Source organism: Silurus aristotelis (assembly GCF_946808225.1).
Source record: "Silurus aristotelis genome assembly, chromosome: 21".
Classification (NCBI taxonomy): Eukaryota; Metazoa; Chordata; class Actinopteri; order Siluriformes; family Siluridae; genus Silurus; species Silurus aristotelis.
In genome coordinates this window covers 14,852,988-14,875,906 of record NC_139594.1, presented here as the reverse complement: position 1 = coordinate 14,875,906, position 22,919 = coordinate 14,852,988, and the positions used below count along the sequence as shown (strand labels likewise).

General features: G+C 40.1%; 1 protein-coding gene across 4 annotated transcripts in view; it reads left to right on the top strand.

The window, feature by feature from the left end:
- Window positions 1-22,624, top strand: part of atxn1a (ataxin 1a) — a 111,969-nt gene extending 89,345 nt beyond the window's left edge. For 3 of the 4 annotated variants that reach the window (XM_083523604.1, XM_083523605.1, XM_083523602.1), the window contains 2 exons: window positions 16,341-18,375; window positions 19,367-22,624. In XM_083523604.1, coding sequence (XP_083379730.1) covers window positions 16,639-18,375; window positions 19,367-19,924 — 2,295 coding nt within the window. In that variant the 5' untranslated portion in view covers window positions 16,341-16,638 and the 3' untranslated portion in view covers window positions 19,925-22,624. Of the gene's footprint in view, window positions 1-4,771; window positions 5,060-16,340; window positions 18,376-19,366 lie in introns of those variants that run through there. The other variant, XM_083523603.1, reaches the window with a different exon arrangement.
- The last annotated feature ends 295 nt before the right edge of the window (window positions 22,625-22,919 follow it).

Genomic DNA, 22,919 nt, shown 5'->3' with positions numbered 1-22,919 from the left:
GCATGATTGGTTGCATGAACGATTACAATGGTGAGTACAAAAACAAAAACCATATGTAAAGAAATGTAGACCAGAACAAAAGTATTGGGACACCTGACTTTTTCAGCTACTGTATATGTGCATCTTTCCCAAACTGTTACCACAAAGTTGAAGGCACACACAAAAGGACGTTGGATGACGGTTGCATTACACTTTCTGTTCACTCCAATATCCACTATCAAAACATCTTCCCAGAAGAGTGGAGATCCCAATCTTATTGTCGTGTCCACAAACTTTTGTCTATATAGTGGATCTAATGTAGTGTTTATTACAAAAAACAACACTAGAGTCAAATCCAGTAGTGAAGTTTGTGTGTATAAAAAAGCAGAAAAGAAAGTGAGTTTGAGACAAAAAATTTATACAGCTAAAGTGTTGTAGGCAGTGTTTCAGAAGGGAGTGTGTGTGTGTGTGTGTGTGTGTGTGTGTGTGTGTGTGTGTGTGTGTGTGTGTGTGTGTGTGTGTGTGTGTGTGTGTGTGTAAGAAATAGTATGTGTGTGGAAAGCCTGAAGAGCTTCAGCAGGTGGTCTGGGAGATTGAAGCTGTGTATTGAGGGAGTCAGAGCGACTTTTAGAGCTTGTCTGGGTGGAAGGATTCCCACTCTTCTAACGAACAAACAAAATCACTCCTAATACTTAGGGCTTGAGATTGTTAGCTTGTCACTTTGTTAGTTTTTTTTATTATTTTTGTTGAAGTTATTATGCTTTTAAAGAGTGTTTCTGATTATGGGGCTGTTGGTGGTTAAAGGAAAGAAATTGTAATCTTCGCAGATTCCTGCTGTTCCTGTCATTCTTTTAGCCTTGTTGCTTTCAACACTCGCTTTTCATTTTTCTTGCTCCGTTTGTCCCCGTCTTTCATCTCCCGTCGTCTCTCTTTTCAATCCGAATGCATGGAAATGAAATAAATGATCGTAAAGGTCCAGCAAAAAAAAAAGGACCGTGGCTAATTGGCTGCCATGGCAACAGACGAGCCTTCCCTTGCTGCTTGTTTTTGTCGTTTGTTGCACTTGTGTAAATGGCACACGCTCCTCCTCCGTGCGTTTCATTCCATTCACACACACACACACACACACACACACACACACACACACACACACACACACTCACACAAACACACACACACACACACACACACACACACACACACACACACACACAAACACACACACACACACACACACACACACACACACACACACACACACACACAAACACACACAAAACCTCACAGACTTCTCATGCTGAAGTGAAAAGTACTTAGGGGATTTCTCTGACTGATGCATGCCTAGTTTCATCACGCAAACCCTCTTTGGCTTCTGTGTCACATAACACTATAATTACACTAATGTAAGCATCGTTGCTTTTATTAGCTTTATAATAACAGGCTGATGCTGGGCTCACTGATGGAGAAAAGAAGCATGCTCTATGGGTCTTTCATTCTAGAAGTGTACAATACAGCTAGGGCTTTCTGGAAACTTAATATATATGCAATATATACATTACTATAAGGGATAGTAGGAGTCACTGATTCACACATTAACAATGCGATGCCTCATTTGATTAACAATAAATACATTTGTAAAAATCGATTTATTTATATATAATTATTAGTAGCTGTGCTATACTTTCATTATTTAGAAAGTGCCCAATAATTTGTGACCAATATTTTATATGTAGATTGATTTCTCTTCACTAAACTGTTTCTCACACAAGTTCCCTCAGCACCATTGCTGCTACGTGAATATGACGTATCACAACACTATGGAGATCGAGGCGTGTCCTGAGGGTCACATGGAATACAGATCATAGAAGAAAATTATCTGATTTAATTTCATTTAATTAGATTTTTTATTTTTTTTTTGTGAAAGAGCCATGCATAAGAAAGAAAGAACGAACGAAAGAACGAACGAAAGAAAGAAAGAAAGAAAGAAAGAAAGAAAGAAAGAAAGAAAGAAAGAAAGAAAGAAAGAAAGAAAGAAAGAAAGAAAGAAAATTGGGCACAAAAGTGAGCTATTTGTTTCGTACTGAGTTGCTTAGCATCATATGTTTTCCATTGCATCGTATTGCATTAAGTCACCTTGTTCTTTATATATATACTGTATATATTCCTAATTTTATACCTATGTAATTATTAACTATTATTATACCATTTATATTTGCTATTGCATGTATGACTGGATCCACACTTCTCAAACCAGCTAAGGTTTGCTTTGCGTTTCAACACACTGTTTGAAGAATTTTCTATGATAGAGATTCACTCCTGTTTGTTCAGTCTTGTTCAGGTACATTCTGTCTTAGCTGGAGATTTCAAATCCCACAATAAAATGCCTTTTTTGTGGTGGGTTTGAAAAGTATTCCTATGCTGAACACATTATACTGAAAATAAAGGTTTGTTGTCTTCGTAAAAACCTTCTTGTATGAGTTGCTCTATCTTTACAGCCTGGATATTAGCTCTGCCCCTACTGAAAAGCCGCTAGCTTCATCTGCTTTTTTTCTCTGAGACATAGCCCTGAGGGGAAGGATTGAGCTTGCAAATAGTTTAATTATAAGTGCAATTCACTCTGCATGCAGTAGAGGGCTCTACAAATTACAATACACTCTTTTAAAGAGAAAGAGCTCTCGGAGAGCTCTTAACTCTGGTGAGGAGCAGATTGCTTACTCTGTCAGGGAAACTTGTGTCTACTGGGTATATCTATAGCACACACTGGTGCTAGAGCGTGGAAGTCATGTCTTAATTATCGGTGCGTCGTTAATGAGGTCCGCTGACTTAGCTTTAGAGTGTAGCTAGGGGAACCAGGACTGTGATGTCTTATATTTTGTATCTCCTTGTCACAAGACTGGTATCTTCAAGGGTACACCTTTTAAAACCTTTATGTAGAAGCTAAAATTCACTTGGTCCTTATTAGCCTTTAATCATTTTTAATGCTACACTAGCATGCAAATTGTCCTGACTAATGATATAAAGCATGATGATGTGTAATGATATGTAGCCTTGATGAAAACACCCAAGTGACAAGGGAAGGTAGAGTTTAGAGACCAATTAGTCAAATGTCTGTGTATGCCTGTGGTATATATGAATATAGAGTCTTACTAATTATGGTATGTCATGCACAGAATTCCGTAATGTGCATGGGTTATGCTAGACCCTGGAATCCGGGGCGTGAGGCAAGAACACACCCTGGATGAGATGCCAGTCCAGCGCAGGGCACAATGCACATTTTTGGGAGGTGGAAGGACACCAGAAAACCCAGAGGAAATCCACACGGTCACCACAATGACACAAATCCCTACATTAGTTTTCTGAAAGTAACCGTGAAACTTTTGAACTATGTGTGGCCATTAGCACTGAGAGGTATGTTTGCATCAGGCTGTACCAATAAAAAGTCTTTATTTATTTATTTGAATCAACGCTGATTAGTTTACACTTCCAGTTCAACGGTTGGCCTTTAACTATTTTATCATGTTCTCGAGCGGCGTGAGTTCTTGTTGCTGCTGTAATTAGGCATATGTCAGGACTCGCAATGCTGCTAATGGCTTTATTGCCAAGACATTTGTGTCTAGCTGATATTTATTGCTATCATGATTCATTCTTTCACCTTGACTACCGGTAGGTATCTTGACTTGGATATACTGATTAGGCATAACATTATGACATAATTACATTACTCATTACATGAGTGAATAATTGATTACCTCTTCATCATGACACCTGTTAGTGGGTGGGATATACTAACAGCATGTCAACATTTTGTCCTCAAAGTTGATGTGTTAGGAGCAGGAATAATGGACAAGTGTAAGGATTTGTGTGAGTTGCACAAGGGGGCAAATTGTGATGACTCGATGACTGGGTCATCTGCAGCTCTTGCGGCATGTTCCTGGTTGTGAAGAGTGTCATGGGCAGCCAAGGCTCACCCGATGCATGTGGGGAGCAAACGACGGCCGTGTGGTTTGATTCAACAGATGATCCTCTGTAGCTCAAATTGCTGAAGATGTTAACGCTGTTAATGCTCGACGAGTCAGAACTGTTTTGGGGACCAACACTATATTAGGCCGGTGTAATGCCTGATCAGTGATCATAATGTTATGCCTGATCGGTGTAAGTGCAGGCTGGTTCTGTGGTTGCTTTTGTTTGATGGATAGGGTGGATAGGGAGGGAGGGAGATGACAAATTGATAGCCTAGAGTAAATAATTGTTCATACACAAGGTGACCTATATATCAAGTTTACCTGGAAACATAGCCACCAAGGGAACCGATTAATCAGTAAACGTCCTGAGTGTTGGAGGTAGAAATGAACATTCGGGTGACTTATATGAGCTGATCTTGATATGTCTTGGCTTGTTGTGAATTAAAGACTTTGAGGTTAAGTGCAGCATTTTCTCCTATGAGGTGTTTAAGTTTAAATATCTCCTATTATCACTCCTATTGTCTTTTTTATCATTATCAGTAGCCTTTCTTTTCTTAGCCTTATGTTGGTTGTCTATCTGTGATTCCCCCTTCCTCTCTGCTCCCTCCTGCTTCGTGTGAGTGGAGTCTGGGATTGGTGCCAGCTGGCGTGTTTTTTTTTTTTTTTTTTTTTTTTTTTGAATGAATACCTGATAGAGTCAGTGGAGGGCAGTGAGGCGAGGCATGGGAGGAGCTGACTGAGTGAGTGAGTTAGCGAGCATGAGTATGTGTGTGTGTGTATTTGTGTGTGTATGTGTGTGAGAGAGAGAGCGAGAGAGGGAGTGTGATAGAGAGAGGGGGTGTGATAGAGAGAGGGGAGTTAGGCCCTTGCATAACACACTGGTGCGCTACATGCAGGCGGGCAGCAGGGAGCCGGCTCAGGGCTGCCTGTGTGTGACACTCAGGGCCTGGATGGCTGAGCGTAGCCCTGTTGTCGAACTAAACACGCACACGCACACACTCACTCACAGGGCACGGAGAGGAGAGGAGCAAGGAAAGGAATAGGCAGCCTAGGAAGCCTGGAAGAATTGCAGAAAGAATTGTTCTCCACTTTAAGAAAAGTGAAAAAGGAGTTCTGAGGTAAGACTTGACCTGTTTTCTGGCTCGACCGTGTTCCTGCTCATGCTCCCTGTCTCCTATTACACCAGCACAAAGTGTGCGTTTATCCATTAGTCTCTTTTTCTCTCGCTTGTCCTTTACGAGTAGCTGTCTTTTTTTAACTAGCCCCGGGACTTTCCTTTCCAGCACGGACATAAAAGTGCAAGTCATGCAGCCGCTCTAAAGCCCAGAGTCTCTAAAGAGTGCTCCCTTTCTGTTCAGGTCTTTCCCCTTGCCTGCTTTTTGGTGGTGGATTTTCCGAGGACCTGGCGCTCAGGCTCTGAATGATTGGAAAGCTAGGAAGAGGCCAGGCTTGCTACCCACCTCTTAAAGTGGTAGAGGTTCGTTTCAACAGCAGCGGTGCAGCACCGCAGGGTCTCGTTCACAGGGGTAATGCATTAAGAGACGCGTTAGACAAATGTCTGTCTGTCTGTGGTATTTCTGGATATGACTAGTTGTAAGTGATGAAGGGGCAGAAAATGTCAAAAGTTCATTCGAAATTAAACTTTCCATGAGTTGGCTATGCACAGGACGCGGTAATGTTCATTGGTCATGCCGTAGACTAATTCTGGAATATGGTACGAGAGGCGGGAACACACCCTGGATAAGATGCCAGTACAGCGCAGGGCACAATGTTCATGCCATCGTTATAGCTACTTGTTTCTGGGAGGTGGGAGGAATCCAGAGAACCCAGAGGAAACCCACACAGACCTGAGAATGACATGAAACTCCTCACAGACAGTAATCTGAGCCCTAAGATTCTACCAGGAATCTCGGTGAAGCTGTAAAGCTGTGCCATCATGAAATAACTATAATGCTATTCAAAGAAATAAGTAATTGACCTATTAAATATATGAATGCTTTAATAAATATCAACACGTCCTTTTTTTCCCCAATGTAGATGTTTGCTCCTAATACACACAAACACAGTATACAGTGCTTTTTTATTTATTCAACAAAATCAGTGTTTCTGTGAATTGTTGCCGTGCAAACTTGGCCCCGCATCATGCTCTGAGTGTGTATACAAGCATTGGAACAGCATTGTTCGCATATTTGCCTGCATACCGCTTATACATTTTAAGGATTTCTCAGGCTCGCAGGGTTCCATGTTGACCTGTAAATCTTCACGCTGACTGCTCTGGGATGGATTTTTGCCTGAGCACTTAAAAAATCGTGGAACGCGGCGTTTGATTCTTTTCAGAAACTTTCTACCAGTGCTGTGGTTCGTTGTGGCAGTTTCTTTAGTCTACTTAAGTGGACATTGGAAATGTGCCAAATGAAGGAAGGGCATGTGAAACATGCTGGTCTAAAAAAAAAAAAAGTTCTATTCAATTCAGTTTTAATTCTGTAGCGGTTTTTACAATGGACATTGTCTCAGAGCAGCTTTTGCAGAATGTAAAAATTATAGAACAAAATTCACTTATATTTAAATGTGTGTGTATTTACCACCAATGAGCAAGCCTTAGAAGGAAACTTGAGAGGAAGCAGACTAAAAAGTACCATCCTCATTTGGGTGACACTAAGATTATGATTGTAAATCATGAAAACTTTACAAACACCAGAGAGTGAGAAATATCATGAGCACTGGACTGTGTGATTATGAATAATGACCTTTCTACTGTCTGTATAAGTCATTTGGAGTTGTGGAACCAGGTGCTTCTTAAAGCATACTCACTTTTAATCAATTATGCTGTGTTTCCCTAGCAGCCATTTTCTCTATCTTTTTTTTAATCATATTTTTAAGCTGAACAGGCAAGAAGAGTTGGTGATGTTTGCCTTGACCTGTTGCTTAGACTGTGCAGGAGATGATTGATCAGGACCTTCAATAAGTCAGCATTGACCTGGTTTGAACAGTGAAAAGTTGTATTGTTGCATAACCAGCACAGGTACTGTTTGGAGATTCACAATCTATCTAGGAAGCATCGGTGATGAGTCTTGACTGGGTAATAGGAAATTATGGCACTGGGGTGGCGCCTTGGTAAAGAGAGTGTCTTCCTTCCAGGGTTCGCAGTTTGAAGCTCGGGTTACGGTCTGTCTGGAATTTCGCACGTTCTTATTACGTCTGCGTGGGTTTCCTCTGGGCTTCCAACTTCCTCCCAACCACCAAATTTACCATTCCTTCAAATTTATGTGTCGACAACCAAATCCAATATCCAAAGAAATTCTGCTAGGTCAGCCACGAAAGCATTAGGTTGAGACCCTGATGTCAAAAGCCAAAAGTTTTGGTGCACCATTTTACTTTATTCCAAAGGTTTAAAGAGGGTTTGAGGTCAGGGTTTGCAGAACGCTCAGAATGATCCTTTTCAGTTTTGGAAGTGTACGAGTGTATGCAGCATGGGAAACAGGTTTGGGCTAGGGCCTATATTTCCAGTGATGGAGAATTTTATAACTATAGCATACAAAAACATTTTGGACAACTTTATTCTTTTAAATTTGTGGCATCAGTTTTGGGGAGAAACCACAACTTGCCAGGTGTTTTCTTTCTATCTATCTATCTATCTATCTATCTATCTATCTATCTATCTATCTATCTATCTATCTATCTATCTATCTATCTATCTATCTATCTATCTATCTAAACTAAAACTATATATAAAATATAATATAACAACTCTTTAGAGGGTATATTAGTTCAGGATATGTGTAATGCACAATATGTATAGAGAAGGTGGGACATAAAAATTTACAATATGGGATATGTACAATGCATCTATATGGGATTTGTACAACTGTACAATAATTATACACAGTGTATATAATAAATATTATATAATAATAATAGATAATCTGAGATATAATAATAGATAATCTGTGAAATACAATGAATTATGTACACAATAATTTAATTGATTAAATAGAATAATACTATTATTTACACAATAATTGTCCAGAACGATATACTTTTGGTCATATAGTACACATGCTGGTAGTTGGGTTAGACACATATATAATATCTATATGTGCACTATAATGGACTGCAATCCTATCCATGGTGTACAGTAGGACCAGGATCATGTTGTTACTAAAGATGTGGTTACGTGTGGTCATTTGGACTCTGGTTCAGGCTTAGGTGTGCTTAAAAAGTAATTTATATATAAATCTTTATTTCTATTTTCCATATTGAGATTTCATCAGATGAACTGTAGGTGTTCATTTACCTCAGATTTTCCACTTTTTTGCCACTTTCCAACACAATGTTGATTTATTTCTAATGTTATGCATCTATCTATTGTTATCTATTGTTCTGTATCTTACTGCTTAAGAATACTTTAGGACAATTTATTCATTCATACCTTTTCCATCAAACACAATTAAAAGCATGTCATTGCATTTAGGAATTATTTATTTTCCAATTCCCTAATGACAGTAGTATAAATGTTTCAAAAGGTTGTACATATGATTAAGCCGATTGTAAATATGTGATAAATGACACTGATTCTGCTTTGAAACTCTCTGTAGCCCAGGAACCTTGAGTTATAACTCATAGACCTGATGGAGGACAATAAGTTTAGATTTCCAGACATCTGATACTCTCTGTGCTTTGTGGAGCCTGTGTGCCGAGCAAGATCCAACAAATGGTCGTCTCGCGCCCCGAGTTCTTCTTTTACAGTGGCTGTGTGTGTGTGTGTGTGTGTGTGTGTGTGTGTGTGTGTGTGTGTGTGTGTGTGTGTGTGTGTGTGTGTGTGTGTGTGTGCCTGCTTACAAGTATGTGCTTGCACAATACAAACCTCTTTACTACTCGTCTTTCACTGTGTGTCCTTGTGGTGTGTGTGAGAGAGTGTGTGAGAGAGTGTGTGAGAGAGTGTGTGAGAGAGTGTGTGAGAGAGTGTGTGAGAGAGTGTGTGAGAGAGTGTGTGAGAGAGTGTGTGATTGTGTGTCTTTGTTAATCTGTGCGTGGTGAGTAGTGTTTCTTCTAATGTAGGTCAGTAGAAGCTGCTCCACTCTGTTCCCTCCCTCCCTCCCTCCCTTCCTCTCTGCTCGGGTGCAGTGTGCGTGCTGTGCTGTCTCTGTAGTAGAAGAACATACCAAGCCGCAGTTCTCTTTCTCTCCCGAGTAATCCAGAGGGATAAAGCAGAGAGGCTGCCACGGTGGAAGATTAGGCTTTCCCCGGTATGCCGTTCGGCTTGAGGAGCGCCCAGAGCCATATTTTTTTTAATTCTAGTTATACGCAGCAGCTTATTAATCATTACCGGCAGACTGGTAGCATCAGACATCCCATAATAAACAGTCAAGGCACTCCCCTCGTGTCTGCGCTCCAAAAGAAGAAAAATTTCCAGAGAGTGTTTCAGCAAATCAGCTTTCCATGTCAGTTTTTTGAAGGGGTGTTTTTAAGCAAATGCTGTATAACTGTTTCAAAATGTCTCTCTGTGAATTGACTTCTTTCTGGGAGTGATTTACAAAGCCCAAGCCTAAAATATACGTCAAAGAATCAAGACTAGAAAGAGTGACATTTATGCCATTTGGCATTTTACATTTATCTCATTTATACAACTGAGCAGTTAAGGGCCTTGCTCAGGTGCCCAGCATTTGCAACTTGGTGGTGTTGACATTTGAATTTATGACTGTCTGATCCAACATTTTACCCACTGGGCTACCACTTCCACTTAAGTAAAGTTGAACCTTTATTTATGATCACTTATTAACATGCAAGGAATAACACTGGACCATGATGCAATAGTAAAATAATTCATGCTGAGATGATGTGATATAGCAAAACCACAGTTACTCTGTTTGTTGATTCTTTTAATATAGCAGCATGCCCCACAGTGTGTTATTCCACTTATATGACAGCAAACAATTCTCATTCTTTTTCACTATTTAGATACTAATAAAGCTAATACATTTATACAAGCCACTTTAGGTTTAATTTAATGCAGACTTTAAGTGTCATCTCATGTTAAATAATAATTCATAGAAAAATCTGGATGTTAAAATGTAGTAATTGTACCAGTTAACAATCACCATCATGTTTTATTGTTATTAAGGTGCCATCAATGGTATAGAATTTTTTATGTACCGTATTTTTCGGACTATAAGCCGCTCCTTTTTTTCCCACGTTTTTGAACCCCTTGGCTAAAACAACGAAGCAGCTAATTTATGGATTTTTTCTTGGGTTTTTCCCGGTATCACAAACTTCAAGCCAAAAAACTGAGCGACATAACATTAGACCAATGAAATTTTCGAAACAGAAACGAAAAAACGCACTTCACCTGTGTTCTGAGCTGCACGGCATCGGAAGAAAAAACTTCCATCGGTGGTGATTTTTAAAACGCACGATGATGCCAAAAGATAAACTCTCAAGAATTTGTTGTGAAAGGAAGGAGGAAGACAGTGAACAATGACTTTCTTGGTCGGCTACTGTTTAGATACAAGCCGTTGTAACGCGTTGAGTCTGGGTGAAGGGAGAGCTTGCTAACTCCAGTTGCAACAGAAATCATAAAAGCACAGACAGGTTTCCAAAACTCGTGCTTTTTTATTTTTCTTGGCAACAGCGTTACGGGTTAGTCAAAGAAATTTTGAAATGAGCATCAGAAAATAATAAGGACATATTCCTCGGCCTTGCACACATGCAGTAACACCGGAAAAAATGCGGCGGCAGGCTATTCCCAAAATGGCACTCTGCTCTTAAAGGAGCCACAACATATTTCACCCGTTACACTGTGTAACAGACACTGTCTTTTGTTAAAGCCTGTGTAAAGTTCATTAGTTTCAGTGTAGACATGTCTGCGGCTTATAGACAGGTGCGGCTTATTTATGTTTAAAATAAAAATCTTTGTCAAATTCAGTGGGTGCGGCTTATATTTGGGTGCGCTTTATAGTCCGGAAATTACGGTACTTGAATTATTTGTTATATAGTCAAATATACTGTTAATGTATTTGACTCAAACATACAGAGGTTAATGCAAGTGTTGTAGTGTATTAATATTCATGGTGTGTTCATGTTATAACAGGGGATGGTCTGGAAAAAAGGGAAGTAAGGCCGAATGCAAGTTGCTTGAACTGACCTAGTTTGCATAATCATTTCTATAGAAATATTGGACTAAACTCATAATTCCTGCTTTACATTAAAAACTGAGCATTCTATCTAAGTTAAGCTCAAAACTCAAAATTTTATATAGTTACGTGTCTCCCTGCCATATCATTTGATTATTGATTCAGATATACACTATTTGGGCAAAAGTATTGGGACTCCTGATGTTTTTATCTATATGTGGTTTTTCCCAATACTGGTACCACAAAGTTGAAGGCACACAATTGTATAAGATGTCTTTGGATGTGGTAGCATTAACATTTCCCCCCCTCACTTCAACTAGGAGACCCAAATCTGTTTCAGCATGACAATGCCCCTGTGCACAAAGCCAGCATGGGTTGTAGTGGAAGATCTTGAGTGGCCTGCTATAGAGCTCTGACCTCAACTCTATTGAACACCTTAGAAGAAGAGCCTTTTTGTGTCACATGTATTTTACAGCACAGTCAAATAATTTTTTCCGCATATTTGAGCGATTATTAAGAAGCTGTGGTCAAAGTGCAGGGTAGCCATGACAGTGCCCCCAGAGTATTACCCACTGAGTTACCAGCTCCTATACCTTTGGGGTGAATTGAAATGCTGACTGCACCCCAGGCCTCCTCACTTCATGTACATCAGTACCTGACTTTACTAACACACTTGTAGCTGAATGAGCACAAATCTCCACAGGCGCACTTCAAAATCTAGTGGAACATCTTCCCAGAAGAGTGGAGGTTATTTTAACAGCAAATGAAGAGAAAAGTGGTCAGGTGTCCACAAACTTGTCCAATTAAAATAGAAGCATTTGAACTTAATGATGCTAAATACACTCATTCAGGACCGAGCAATTAAGAACTGCTAATGGAATGTATGAAGCAAAAAAACAAAACAAAACAGAAATAACCCCAGTGATTTAAATGTACTGTGCTGCCAACGCAGTTTAGGTTGCATATCACATAATTACATCAGTAGTTCTCCATTTGAAAGCCTGTGCCCCACTCGGCTGTTTGTTACCGAGTCTCCCACACATCCGATTTAGCTCTCGGATAGATGCTAATTAGCTGATGAGTTCATCAGCACATCATGTGTGTGTTAGAGCAGGGAAAACCACTCCACCACACTGTGGTGTGCGACGTGCACGAATAACAGGAGAGCTGAGAACCATTCCTTTACACCAGCAAATACTTTCCTTGTGACTTCAGTGAAAGATAATGATAACACTAAAAAAGGAATGAGAAGGAGTAAAGGCGAGAAGAAGACAGATTTGGAAAGAAGGAAAGCACCTTCTGTTAAAACCAAAAGTGAGGGTTTTTTTGTTTTTTTGCAAGCAGTTATATTTTAAGCTTATAACAGGTTTTTTTAAAAACATTTTTTAATGCTAGATTTTTCATGAACACCATTGGTGGAATAAGTTATTGCAGAAGTATGTAAGTTTTTTAAAAATACAGATCAGTAGAATTGACACAGAGCTATGCCATATCCTTCATTCTCCAATTACTGATCATGTTAGCACGTACACTAGATGGATGAACGTTTGTAGACACCTGACCTGTATCTGTTTTTTGAACATGTCATACTACATTTAGTTCCTATTTGCTGCTAACCTCCACTTTACTGGAAGGATGTTCCACTAGATTTTTAAGTGTTTTTGTAGAGATTTGTGATCATTCAGCCATAAGGGTGTTAGTAAAGTCAGGTATTTATTTAGATGTGGAGGCCTGGGGTGCAGTCAGCATTCCAATTAATCCCAAAGGTTTTTAATAGGGTTGAGGTCTATATCAGGATCCCATGGGATGGTACTGTAAGATTTACAGATTTGCATCGGTGCGTCAGCATGTGATGCATCGATTTAAAAAAATTGTGCATCGGATACAATAACTTTATATCGCAAAGCATCTTTTTTTTTTTTTTTTTTTTTCACAGATTTGCATCGGTAGAAACCTGATATATTGTTATATAATTATTAGTAGATGTGCTATACTTTTATTATTTAGAAAGTAAGTAAGTATATTTTATATGTGGATTGATTTCTCCTCACTAAACCGTTTCTCGAGCGCGTTCTCTCAGCACCACTGCTGCTACCTGAATATGACGTATCACAACACTACTAAAAGATGTTAGAATACAGATTAACATGGCAGAGGTAGAGCTGCATCTTCCTGGAGACAGAACAGGAAAAACCAAACGCTTGTTTGAGAAAAGGCCATGTGTTATGGATTCAGAAAGCACTTAATTAAATTGATAATTTGCTCTCTTTCTAAACCAAAGAAATAAAAGTAAACTCTCTGTACCATATTGATTTGCATAGCATAAAATTTTTCCATTTCATTGTATTGCATTAAATCGCATTGTGTTGAATCAAAAATGAAGATCGCAATGCATCGTAATTGGGGTGAATCGCATCGGTAGCTGCTTCATAAGAATCTTTATTGTATTGTATGCATCGAGATGCCAGTCACATCAGCCTCAGTTATGGAGATGCATATCCCTAATGTAAAGCATATCTTCATGTGGCTGGCTGTGTGCACAGGAGCATTGTCATACTGGAGCAAGTTTGGATGTTCTAGTTGGTTTGAAGGGAAAATATCCAGAGGCTTTCTATACAATCGTGTGCCTCCAACTTTGTAGCCAGAGTTTGGACAAGAATTGCAAATGGTAGGAAAAATCTGGTGTCACAATACTTTTGTCCATATAATGTAAATATTACTGAAGTAAGCAGCCTGGAAAAAATTATCTGGACAGAACACAAAAAAAAAAAACTAAGAAGGAAAAATCGAATAGTATAGCTGTGGATTGTCCCCAAATGTGATTTGGTTCCTGGTCACATGAATTTACCTGCATGATATGCATCAAGTATTTTTTTCTTCTTTTCTAATTTCTGCTATTAATTCATGGAGAGAGGATATTGTCACCTATTAAGAGAAGTTATTGTCACCTTATTTTTTTGTTGTTTTTGTACTTGCTGTCATTGGCAATTATTTTTGAAGATTTGGAGACGTCTATGATAAGAAATAGTTTGTTTTCACAGCATTATGCTTCCACTCCCTTTGGCAAATTATCTTCACTTCCAGAAAGTTACAAGCATCTCTATGATACACTCACAATTTCCAAATCCTCCCACTGGAATTTAAGTCAGAAGATCTCCAAACAGGAAGAGCTAAATCTTTTTTGTTTCTTTTTACTAGATTATATTTTTCCGAAAGAGTTTGGATTTGTCTTAATGCTTTTAAACAGTGACTCTGTGTTTTTTATTTAGTCAAGGTGTTTTACATGGGGCTTACAAACGGTGATGAACAAGTTGCAGTTTGTTGACCTGCAACTTTTTTCAGTGTAACTGCTATCGTTGTTTTTTATGACTACACAATACAAAGCCATTCCAGGCAATTGTGTGTTTCCACCGTTGTAGCAATGGTTTGGGGAAGATCCTCATATGGGTGTTAATGTCCCAGGGTCTCATTGATGAGTTTTTTTGTATGCAGTGTATACAAAACAATTTTTGTTTTGTTGTTTGCTAATTGTTTTGCAATGACTCCTGTTTTTTTTTTCCCATACTTACAGTATATTGGGTTGATTAGTAGTGGTTCTATAAGACGTATTATTATGGCGTATTTATGACTCATATTATCACACCTATTTGTCTAACAGGTCTTCAACAGGTTCAATTCCTTTGGTATAACTCTGAACTTTTCACAATGATCCCAAAGAATTGAGTACTCCTTAAGTTTCACCATGATTTGGCTTGTGTGAAATCTTCCCCACCAATGGCAATGTTTTTATATCTAGAATTTGTTTTTTGTATAACCCTTGGCATTTCAGTTTATCCCGACTGTGTCCAGCTCGTTTAAGCTAAACACTCTTTTCATGCCACTCAAGTTCTCACACATGTGCCATGGAAAACCATGTCTTAATGAACACCATTCATACGAGTCAAACCAGGACTTTAAATTTTACATCTATAAAAATGGATGCTAGCTTGGCGGAACTACAAGCAGTAGTAAGTATCTAGTGAGTCCTAATCCTGACAGGCGACGCGCATGCATGGAGCGGTTCGGTGCAGGGATGAAGTTTCTTGTGAACGAAGGCATAAAACCCGCATATATAGGGGATGTGACCTCAATAACCCTGCAGTAAGTGGGCTGTGTGCATGTGATTGATGAGGTGCAGGGTAGAAATTCAACAGAAATTGCATAAAATCTGGTTGTTTTAACCAAGATTATTTAGCAAGATTTTTTTTTAACTAAATTTAATCTTCCTGTTATTGGCTAACCTGCAATTTTGTCAATTCACAGTTTATACCCATTAATTTCTTTAGAAAGTGTCCAGTCTTAAATATTCCCGAAATTTTGCAACCCTTATCACTATTAATTATAACTTTTGTAATTAATTATAAATTTTGACACTGACATTTTGAAGCCACTGACAAATTCATGAACACTTTTTAGTGTTACAGTAAACCCTTTGGGGTGCAGAATGCCACAACATCGTTTTCCCAGTTGTTTCTGCTAGAAAAAGGTGCGTATAGGATGGGTCTGAGATTGCTTACATGATATGATGCCTCAGACAGTGTTCACGGTCTTTTGTTGCACTGTGACACGTCTTAAATCATCAACTCCCTATTTGAAATGCAGATCAGCTCTCCAGGCGTTGCTGGACAAAGCGAATAGAGCGGAGTAGGAGCAATCAGTGGAGCACAGGGGAGAATTCTAAACAAGCTGTATGTCTAGAAAAAGATCAAAGGCTCATTATGTCGTTGATCTGCATGTTCTCTAGCTCATTGGATGGGAACAAACACATGCAGGCTGTTCTGCCATCAAATTAGCGACAGCATACGGTGTTCACCTTGTGAAGGTTGTTCCAAATTAGTTTGTTTTTTATTAGCATGTATGAATTATGAATTGGATAGAATTCAGTATTGTATGTTGGTTCTGCATATGTGTATGATGGTGTATGGTTGTTGAGAGATAGACAGAGGGAGGAGGAGGTATGATATTGCCATTTGAGTGCTCCATTTATTCCTGCAGGGGGTGCCCTCTGACATGTAGAGTGTGTGCATATGGTAGAGATATTATTCCCTTTTTTTCCAACTAAATCAAAGCACAATGACTGTTTAAATAAATTGATACACATAAGCCATAAAGTTGTAATTTTCCAGAAAAAAGTTGACATTTACATTGATGGCATTTAGCAATTATGGAGACCCCATTAAGTTCCCATGAGTACCTAAAGTGTAAATGTATATCTTTTCTTGTGTTTCAGGTTTCTGCTGCAGTCTGGAGGCTTGCTGTCAGAGAGAAATGATTCCGCATGAATCGTCGCAAGCGCTCTCTCTCAGCAGGCATGTGTTCTGTTGCTTTCGATTGAGATCAGTGTCCATCCAGCCTTAAGCACAGGAAAAAAGCTCCCATCACCTCAGTCTTCTCTCTACACCATAACACCAGCCTTTCAGCAGGTGGCATAAGCAGAATATAAGAGAGAAGTGCAGAGGAAAAGAGTGTTAAAGACAGATAAAGCAAAAAGAAACCAACTTGAAGAGATACAGCAGGATACATTCATCATGAAGTCGAACCATGAACGAAGCAATGAGTGTTTGCCCCCAAAGAAACGGGAAATTCCAGCATGTACCCTTCCCTCTGAGGATAGGCCTATGGTAATGGCGCCTGCCAGCGAGAGCCAGCGAGGAGGGAACCTTGCTTGGCTTGCCAGCATGGCCAGCAGCCATGAGAGCAACAAGCAGCGCACCAGCAGCTCAGCCGAAGCCGGCGGTCCTCAATCTAAACCAACAGTGTCCACTGTCGAGTCCACTCGTGCACTACTAACTGCAGCATCTACAATACCCACGGTGTGTACTTCACCACTTTCTCAACAGGCGGGCACCATCCAGTACTCTCCCATGCCACCCAACTTGCACTTTATCAGCCCCCCATATGCATCTCCCTATGCTAGCTATATTTCTCCCCTTGTGCCCCCTGCAGCCACCACCACCACGTCCTCCCATCGACACACTGAAGCCTACTCTGGCACTATAAATTCTCTAGCATCCAAACCAGATCCAGTCATTTCCACTTCAGACTGCATACCTCAACCCCATTCCACCCAATTTGTTCAAATTTCCAGTTCCCAACTCAGTGTAGTGCCTTGTACTGCATCCTCACCCCAAAGCCATCTTCCTCTTCACCTACAACAGTCACTAGCTCTAAGTGGGTCCTCTCAGCTCCTACTTCACTACTCCGAAACACCCATGCTTAAAAAGGAAGATGGCAGACCTAGGGAGATGCTAAACGGTGAGCAGGAAAGGGGCCGTCGCTTTACCCAGCCTTCAGAATCCAAGGTCAGCAGCTTAGCAAAAGGGTCTTTATCCACCCAGCACCACCACATCCACCAGCGAGACCACTATGACACCCGGCACATGACGTTTCCACCAGAGTATGCACAGGAAAACACCAATTTGAGGAACTCTTTAGTTTTAGTTCCCAACAGTCACAACCACAGCAGTGCTGATCCAGGGGGAAATCTAGACAAACTGCCTCCCCCTCTGGCCCCAGTTGAAAAAGGAGGTATCTGCGCAGGCAAACCAGTTTCCCGCACTCCTTCCAGTACGTCACTTCCATTTCCACCTCCCTCTTTACCTGTGGATGGTCTAAAGGCAGCAGTTACTACACTATCACCCCATGCAGTTATCCACACCACACATAGTGCAACTGAGCCACTGTCCCTTGGCCTCACGTCCACCAACTTCTACCATGCCCATCAGCCAATTATTGGGTACATTGCAGGTGCAGGGCAGCCACAGTCTTTCAGTTACCACACCAGCCTGCCTCCACACTTGCTTATCCCAGGAACCCAGCCTGTTATTATCCCGGTAAGTGGAGCAGAAGCTCCCGCCACGTCTACAGCACCAATTTTCGCTGCAGCACTGCCCCATTCATTTGTGACCTCAGCAGCACCCAAAGGCGAGTCCTTTGAGACACCAGCCTCCTACCCCCACCAGACAGGTGCTGTGGTTCAGGCCCAACTGCACTTGCCTATCCTGCCAACTTGTGCTAGCCTGCCAGCTACTCCGCCTATTCCTTCCACTCCTTCTCTACCACCCTATTTTACCAAGGGTTCCATCATTCAACTAGCTGATGGGGAGCTGAAACGCGTAGAGGACCTAAAAACAGAGGACTTCCTTCAGAGTGCAGAAATCAGCAGTGAATTGAAGATTGACTCTAGTACTGTGGAGCGCATCGACAGCAGCCATACACCTAACTCTGCTATTATCCAATTTGCAGTGGGAGAGCATCGTTCACAGGTGGGTTTGCTCTTTGTTTAAACCTGGTAGACTGTTGTATCTTGCATTATAGACAGCTTGCATAGATGGCTCTAATGGCTTCAGTCTAATCTTTTACAAAATGTGCTTGTTAACATCTTTTGCAATAATTTCGAGGGGTGACCTCGAATCGATGCTTCGATAGGAGGAGTCTGATTCGACTTCCAATCTCACATTCAAATTTTCCCAAAAGTGTAATGAAATGAGGATCAGGCTATTTTGCTTATATAAAGGAGTGCTCAATGTCTGATTTTACATAGAACCACTGGTTTTCTCCCAATAAGTTAATATACAGCGTATTATGATAATGCTTTAAATAAAAATGTGAAAACTAAGCTTTTGACAAATATTTTACATGTGCAAAAAAATCCAATGTTTTTTTAGTTTTATAGATCCAATATGTTTTTATACACTTTTCTCGATATCTTTAAATGATGTTCTGTAAATTATGGCTTCGAAATGTTACAAGGAAGACTATCAGTCGACTATTGCCAAGACAAGGCCATTCTGATTGGACTTTGTAAATTGTTATTTGCGGACACCCCCTAATTTCTATAATGACCAAAATTTTTTTAGTCAACCCGATTCTAAATTATAAATTTCATGCACTGAATAGTTGAGTATTTTCCACTATTAATTTTTGTATTGTCAGGGATGAATTGTTCAACATGTTTGCTACGTTCGTAATTTTGCCAGTTTCCGTGCAGTCTCTTGTTTTGTACTATTTGTGTGGGATCCTAAGGCAGAATTGAGTCATCCCTCAGTTCATCTCCCTTCTGTTCTGCAGTGAGGGGGCTGTGAGAAAAATCTGTTTCATTTGTCTGTGAATTATGATTCTGGTCTCCCACTCAAACAGAAAGTCTGCCAACTCAACAATGAGGCTGAATACAATACACCAAATCAATTAATTCATGACATCTTGCACTGTGTAAACGACATCTGTCATTATTGACTTCTGTTTCCTTCCTCTCAGGTGAACGTAGAGGTGCTGGTGGAGTACCCATTCTTTGTGTTCGGTCAGGGCTGGTCATCTTGCTGTCCGGACCGGACCACTCAGCTGTTGGAACTGCCTTGCGCTCGGCTAGCGGTGGGCGATGTTTGCATTTCCCTCACTCTCAAGAACTTGAAAAATGGCTCTTTAAAAAAGAACCAGGGGCAGATTTCAGATGCTACCAGTCTCGGGCCACCTCTTAAACCACCTTTTAAAGCACCCTCAGGAGTGACACGCAGGGCAGCACGGCACACAGAGCAGGAGAATGGACTGGCCCAGTGTGGCAGACAGGGAGGTGTGAGCTCCCAGACAAGCAAAGAAAATGGAGAACTAGGTGTCTGTGAGAAAGGAGCCTGGAAAATCCCACTATCCTCAGAATCTATCAGTAAACCTGCAGGCCGAAAGCGGAGATGGTCAGCCCCAGAAGGTCGTAAAGTCGAGAAGCCTGAAGAGGAACCACCCTCAACTCTTCCCAGGTCTTCATTTATCTCTCAGGAGGTCAAAATCAGCATTGAAGGCAGATCGAATATTGGCAAATGAAAGCCGATTTGGACTCGTTTGTTGTTTTATTTGAATTGAATGAAAAAATAACCCTCAATGTTCTTTCTTTCTTTTTTTTTTCAGAATATTGCTTTTTTTATAATTTCAAAATTGAATTCTCTAAATGTTTTTATCCAGATTATTGTACTGTAGGCTAAATCAATTCAGCGTATACGCATCAGCGTATGAGTAGTGATATAACTGAATAGGTGCATTGAATATATACAACCAATTAGCGCAAAGGATTTTTGTTCGGGACGACAAAGTTGTTCATGTGGGATTTCTGAGACCTCTGGGTTACAAAATGTGTGATCTCAGCTTTAGCTCCTTACATCCTATTATGACATATAAGAGGATTTCACGTCACCCTAAACTTAACAAAAATATATTTTAAATTAATGAATAGTGGTTTTGTTGGCTTTAAAATAAAAAAGGGGGTAAATCTGAGATGACAGGCTTTGATTGAAACATGAAATATAATAGCTAATATAAGTTCATATGCAAATGAAGCCCATGAAGCACTTGTTTAACAGGGGAAGTGAATGGGTCTGGGTATGCTTGCAGTGTCTCAAATTTGGATATTCACAAATCTGAATATTTTGATATTTAAAAAAGATTGGAGGGGGGGGGGATTAAATGACACCTGCTAAAGCAGCAATTGATGCTTATGGTGAAGTAGTCCCAGTCCCAGCTCCATGCATGTGTGAGCTTAAAAAAGAAGGTTCAGCATGGGGTGACATTGCTCAGGGAGGCAGGACGGAAACCGCTCCTCCACTGGCTGCAAGAGTTTACATAATGTCATCCATCCTGCTCAAGCAGTGTTATCTGACATTTAGACATAGACAACAGACAATCTGAAGTCCATCACAAATAAAATGGATGGTTTAGGTTCTTGGTGGTTTTATCACCTTTTGTATTCTACTTTTAGCAGAAAGATCAACCAAATGCTAAACTATATAAGATGAATGAGAGAGATCAAGCAATGTCATAAAGTGGTGCCAGTTGTTGCTCTTTAGTAAAGAAACTAAAATAATTGAAATGGATAGCGGAGTTTGCTTTTATATTTTCACCTTCGAAACTTTTTTTTTTGCTTTTATTTCCTTTTTTTTTTCGATGAATGAATTGCAATCAGAGGTCACGTTCAGTCATGTAGGATGGATTTTTGTCTATGTATACATTTGGATCGTTGAAATATTTTTAGCATAAACAGAGACATTTGCTTTCTATTTTTTAGTTAAGAGTTTAGGATTGAAGAGGAAGACATGAAAAGTGAAAGAAAGTCACCTGAGGAAGAAGAGATGGAGGGACAGGTTATCAAAGCATTTAACACACCTGTCACACTCACCAGCTGATAGATAGTCTAATCAATTTATTTAGTGTATTATTATTATTATTATTATTATTATTATTATTATAATACGTCTTGAAATGAACACAGTACTGTACAGCATGTTGTATGTGAGTGATGGTGGAATGTAGAATGTAGCGTTCGGTGGAAGAGTCAGTTCACCCTAATCCGGGGGGGGGGGGTCTTGATCTGTGAAAGAATGAATGTAAAAGGATAACGTGAGGTGGAACAGTAAGCAGAGAATACAGGAGAATAGCATTTGTTCCGAGGAAGCACTTTGTTTTTTGTTTTTTTTTCGCTCAGAGCTCAGCCTCCTCAGTAAAGGCCTAGACAGCAACAGCAGCTTTTTTAATTGTAGCGTAGGCAGTGCTGTTGAAACAACTGCCATTTTCCTGAATAAAGAGAAGTGGGGCTCGATGCGAAAGGTCATGAGACTGTCCGAGTGAATGGCGTGTGAAGCTTGAAAAAAGCACGTGAGTGACTCTGGATGCAGAAATCTTCGTCGGGGTGGGGGGGGGGTTGTCAGTTAAGGGGTTTCAAGGATGTCTTATACATATGTTTGTGGAGCGTGCATGCATGTATGTATTTGGTATGCACAAGTGTGCACACAAACACACATCCACTTTTCACTTATATTAATGTGTTATATGTATTTTCTTGTACATGCACATGTATAGAAATGCATAGTCTGTATCTTGCCTCAGTGCAAGCAGATAGGGTGTGTGGGAATGTGTGCATACTGAGTATGTGTGTGCGTGTCTGTCAGATATTTGTATGAATGTATAATGTGTGTGTGTGTGTTAAATATCACATATATTATATATTTAGGTATTCATCCAGTGTTTTCTGTTTAAAGTTCAACTTAAAGAGAATCTTGCAGTTTGCACATCTGGAGAGGTAGTAACACGACCTTTACGATTTAGCTTTCGGCCAGTGCTCACCTGGCGCAGGCCGGAAGCTCGATTTTACTGAAATGTAGCAGTTACTCGACAAGTTTGTTCGGCTTACTGACCAGCTGTGGCTTCCCCTTCTTTCGTTCACTTCTTCAGACCCTTAACCAATGGTTGCACATACATGCACATACACCACTCTGTAACATTGCATAAAGCAAAGGAAGGACAAAGCCACAGCCTGGAGCCTGCACACTTGTTAAACTCTGATTGTTGGCTTTGTTCAGGTGTATTTGAGTGTGATTGATGGATGGATGGAGGATGGATGGATGGATGACAGAAAGAAAGGTGACGGGATGGATGTATAATCAGATGGCCTGTTGGATGGTGGTGGGTGGGTGAACACACCCTATATTGAAAAAAATGCTTTATTTTTTTATAATAAAACAGGGTTTTCTCAGATCAATATCACAACCGTGCATTTTTTTTTCCTTTTTTCTTTGTACATTTGAACACCCCCTTTTTAAAGAGTGCGTACGTGTGACAACTGTCTGTCCACGCTAGGGATTTTTTTGTTGTGTTTTTTGACGTTATGTTTGGGCCAAAATGCAGAGCTGCTTTTTTTTTTGTATGTATGTTTGTTTTCGTTTCCTTTCGGTGTGTATTGGCATTGCCTGCGTCTAACCTCGAATCTTTCTGCACTTTTTCTTCTTTATTTACTGCTCCATTTGACATCACCTCTATTTCTGGTTGCGTA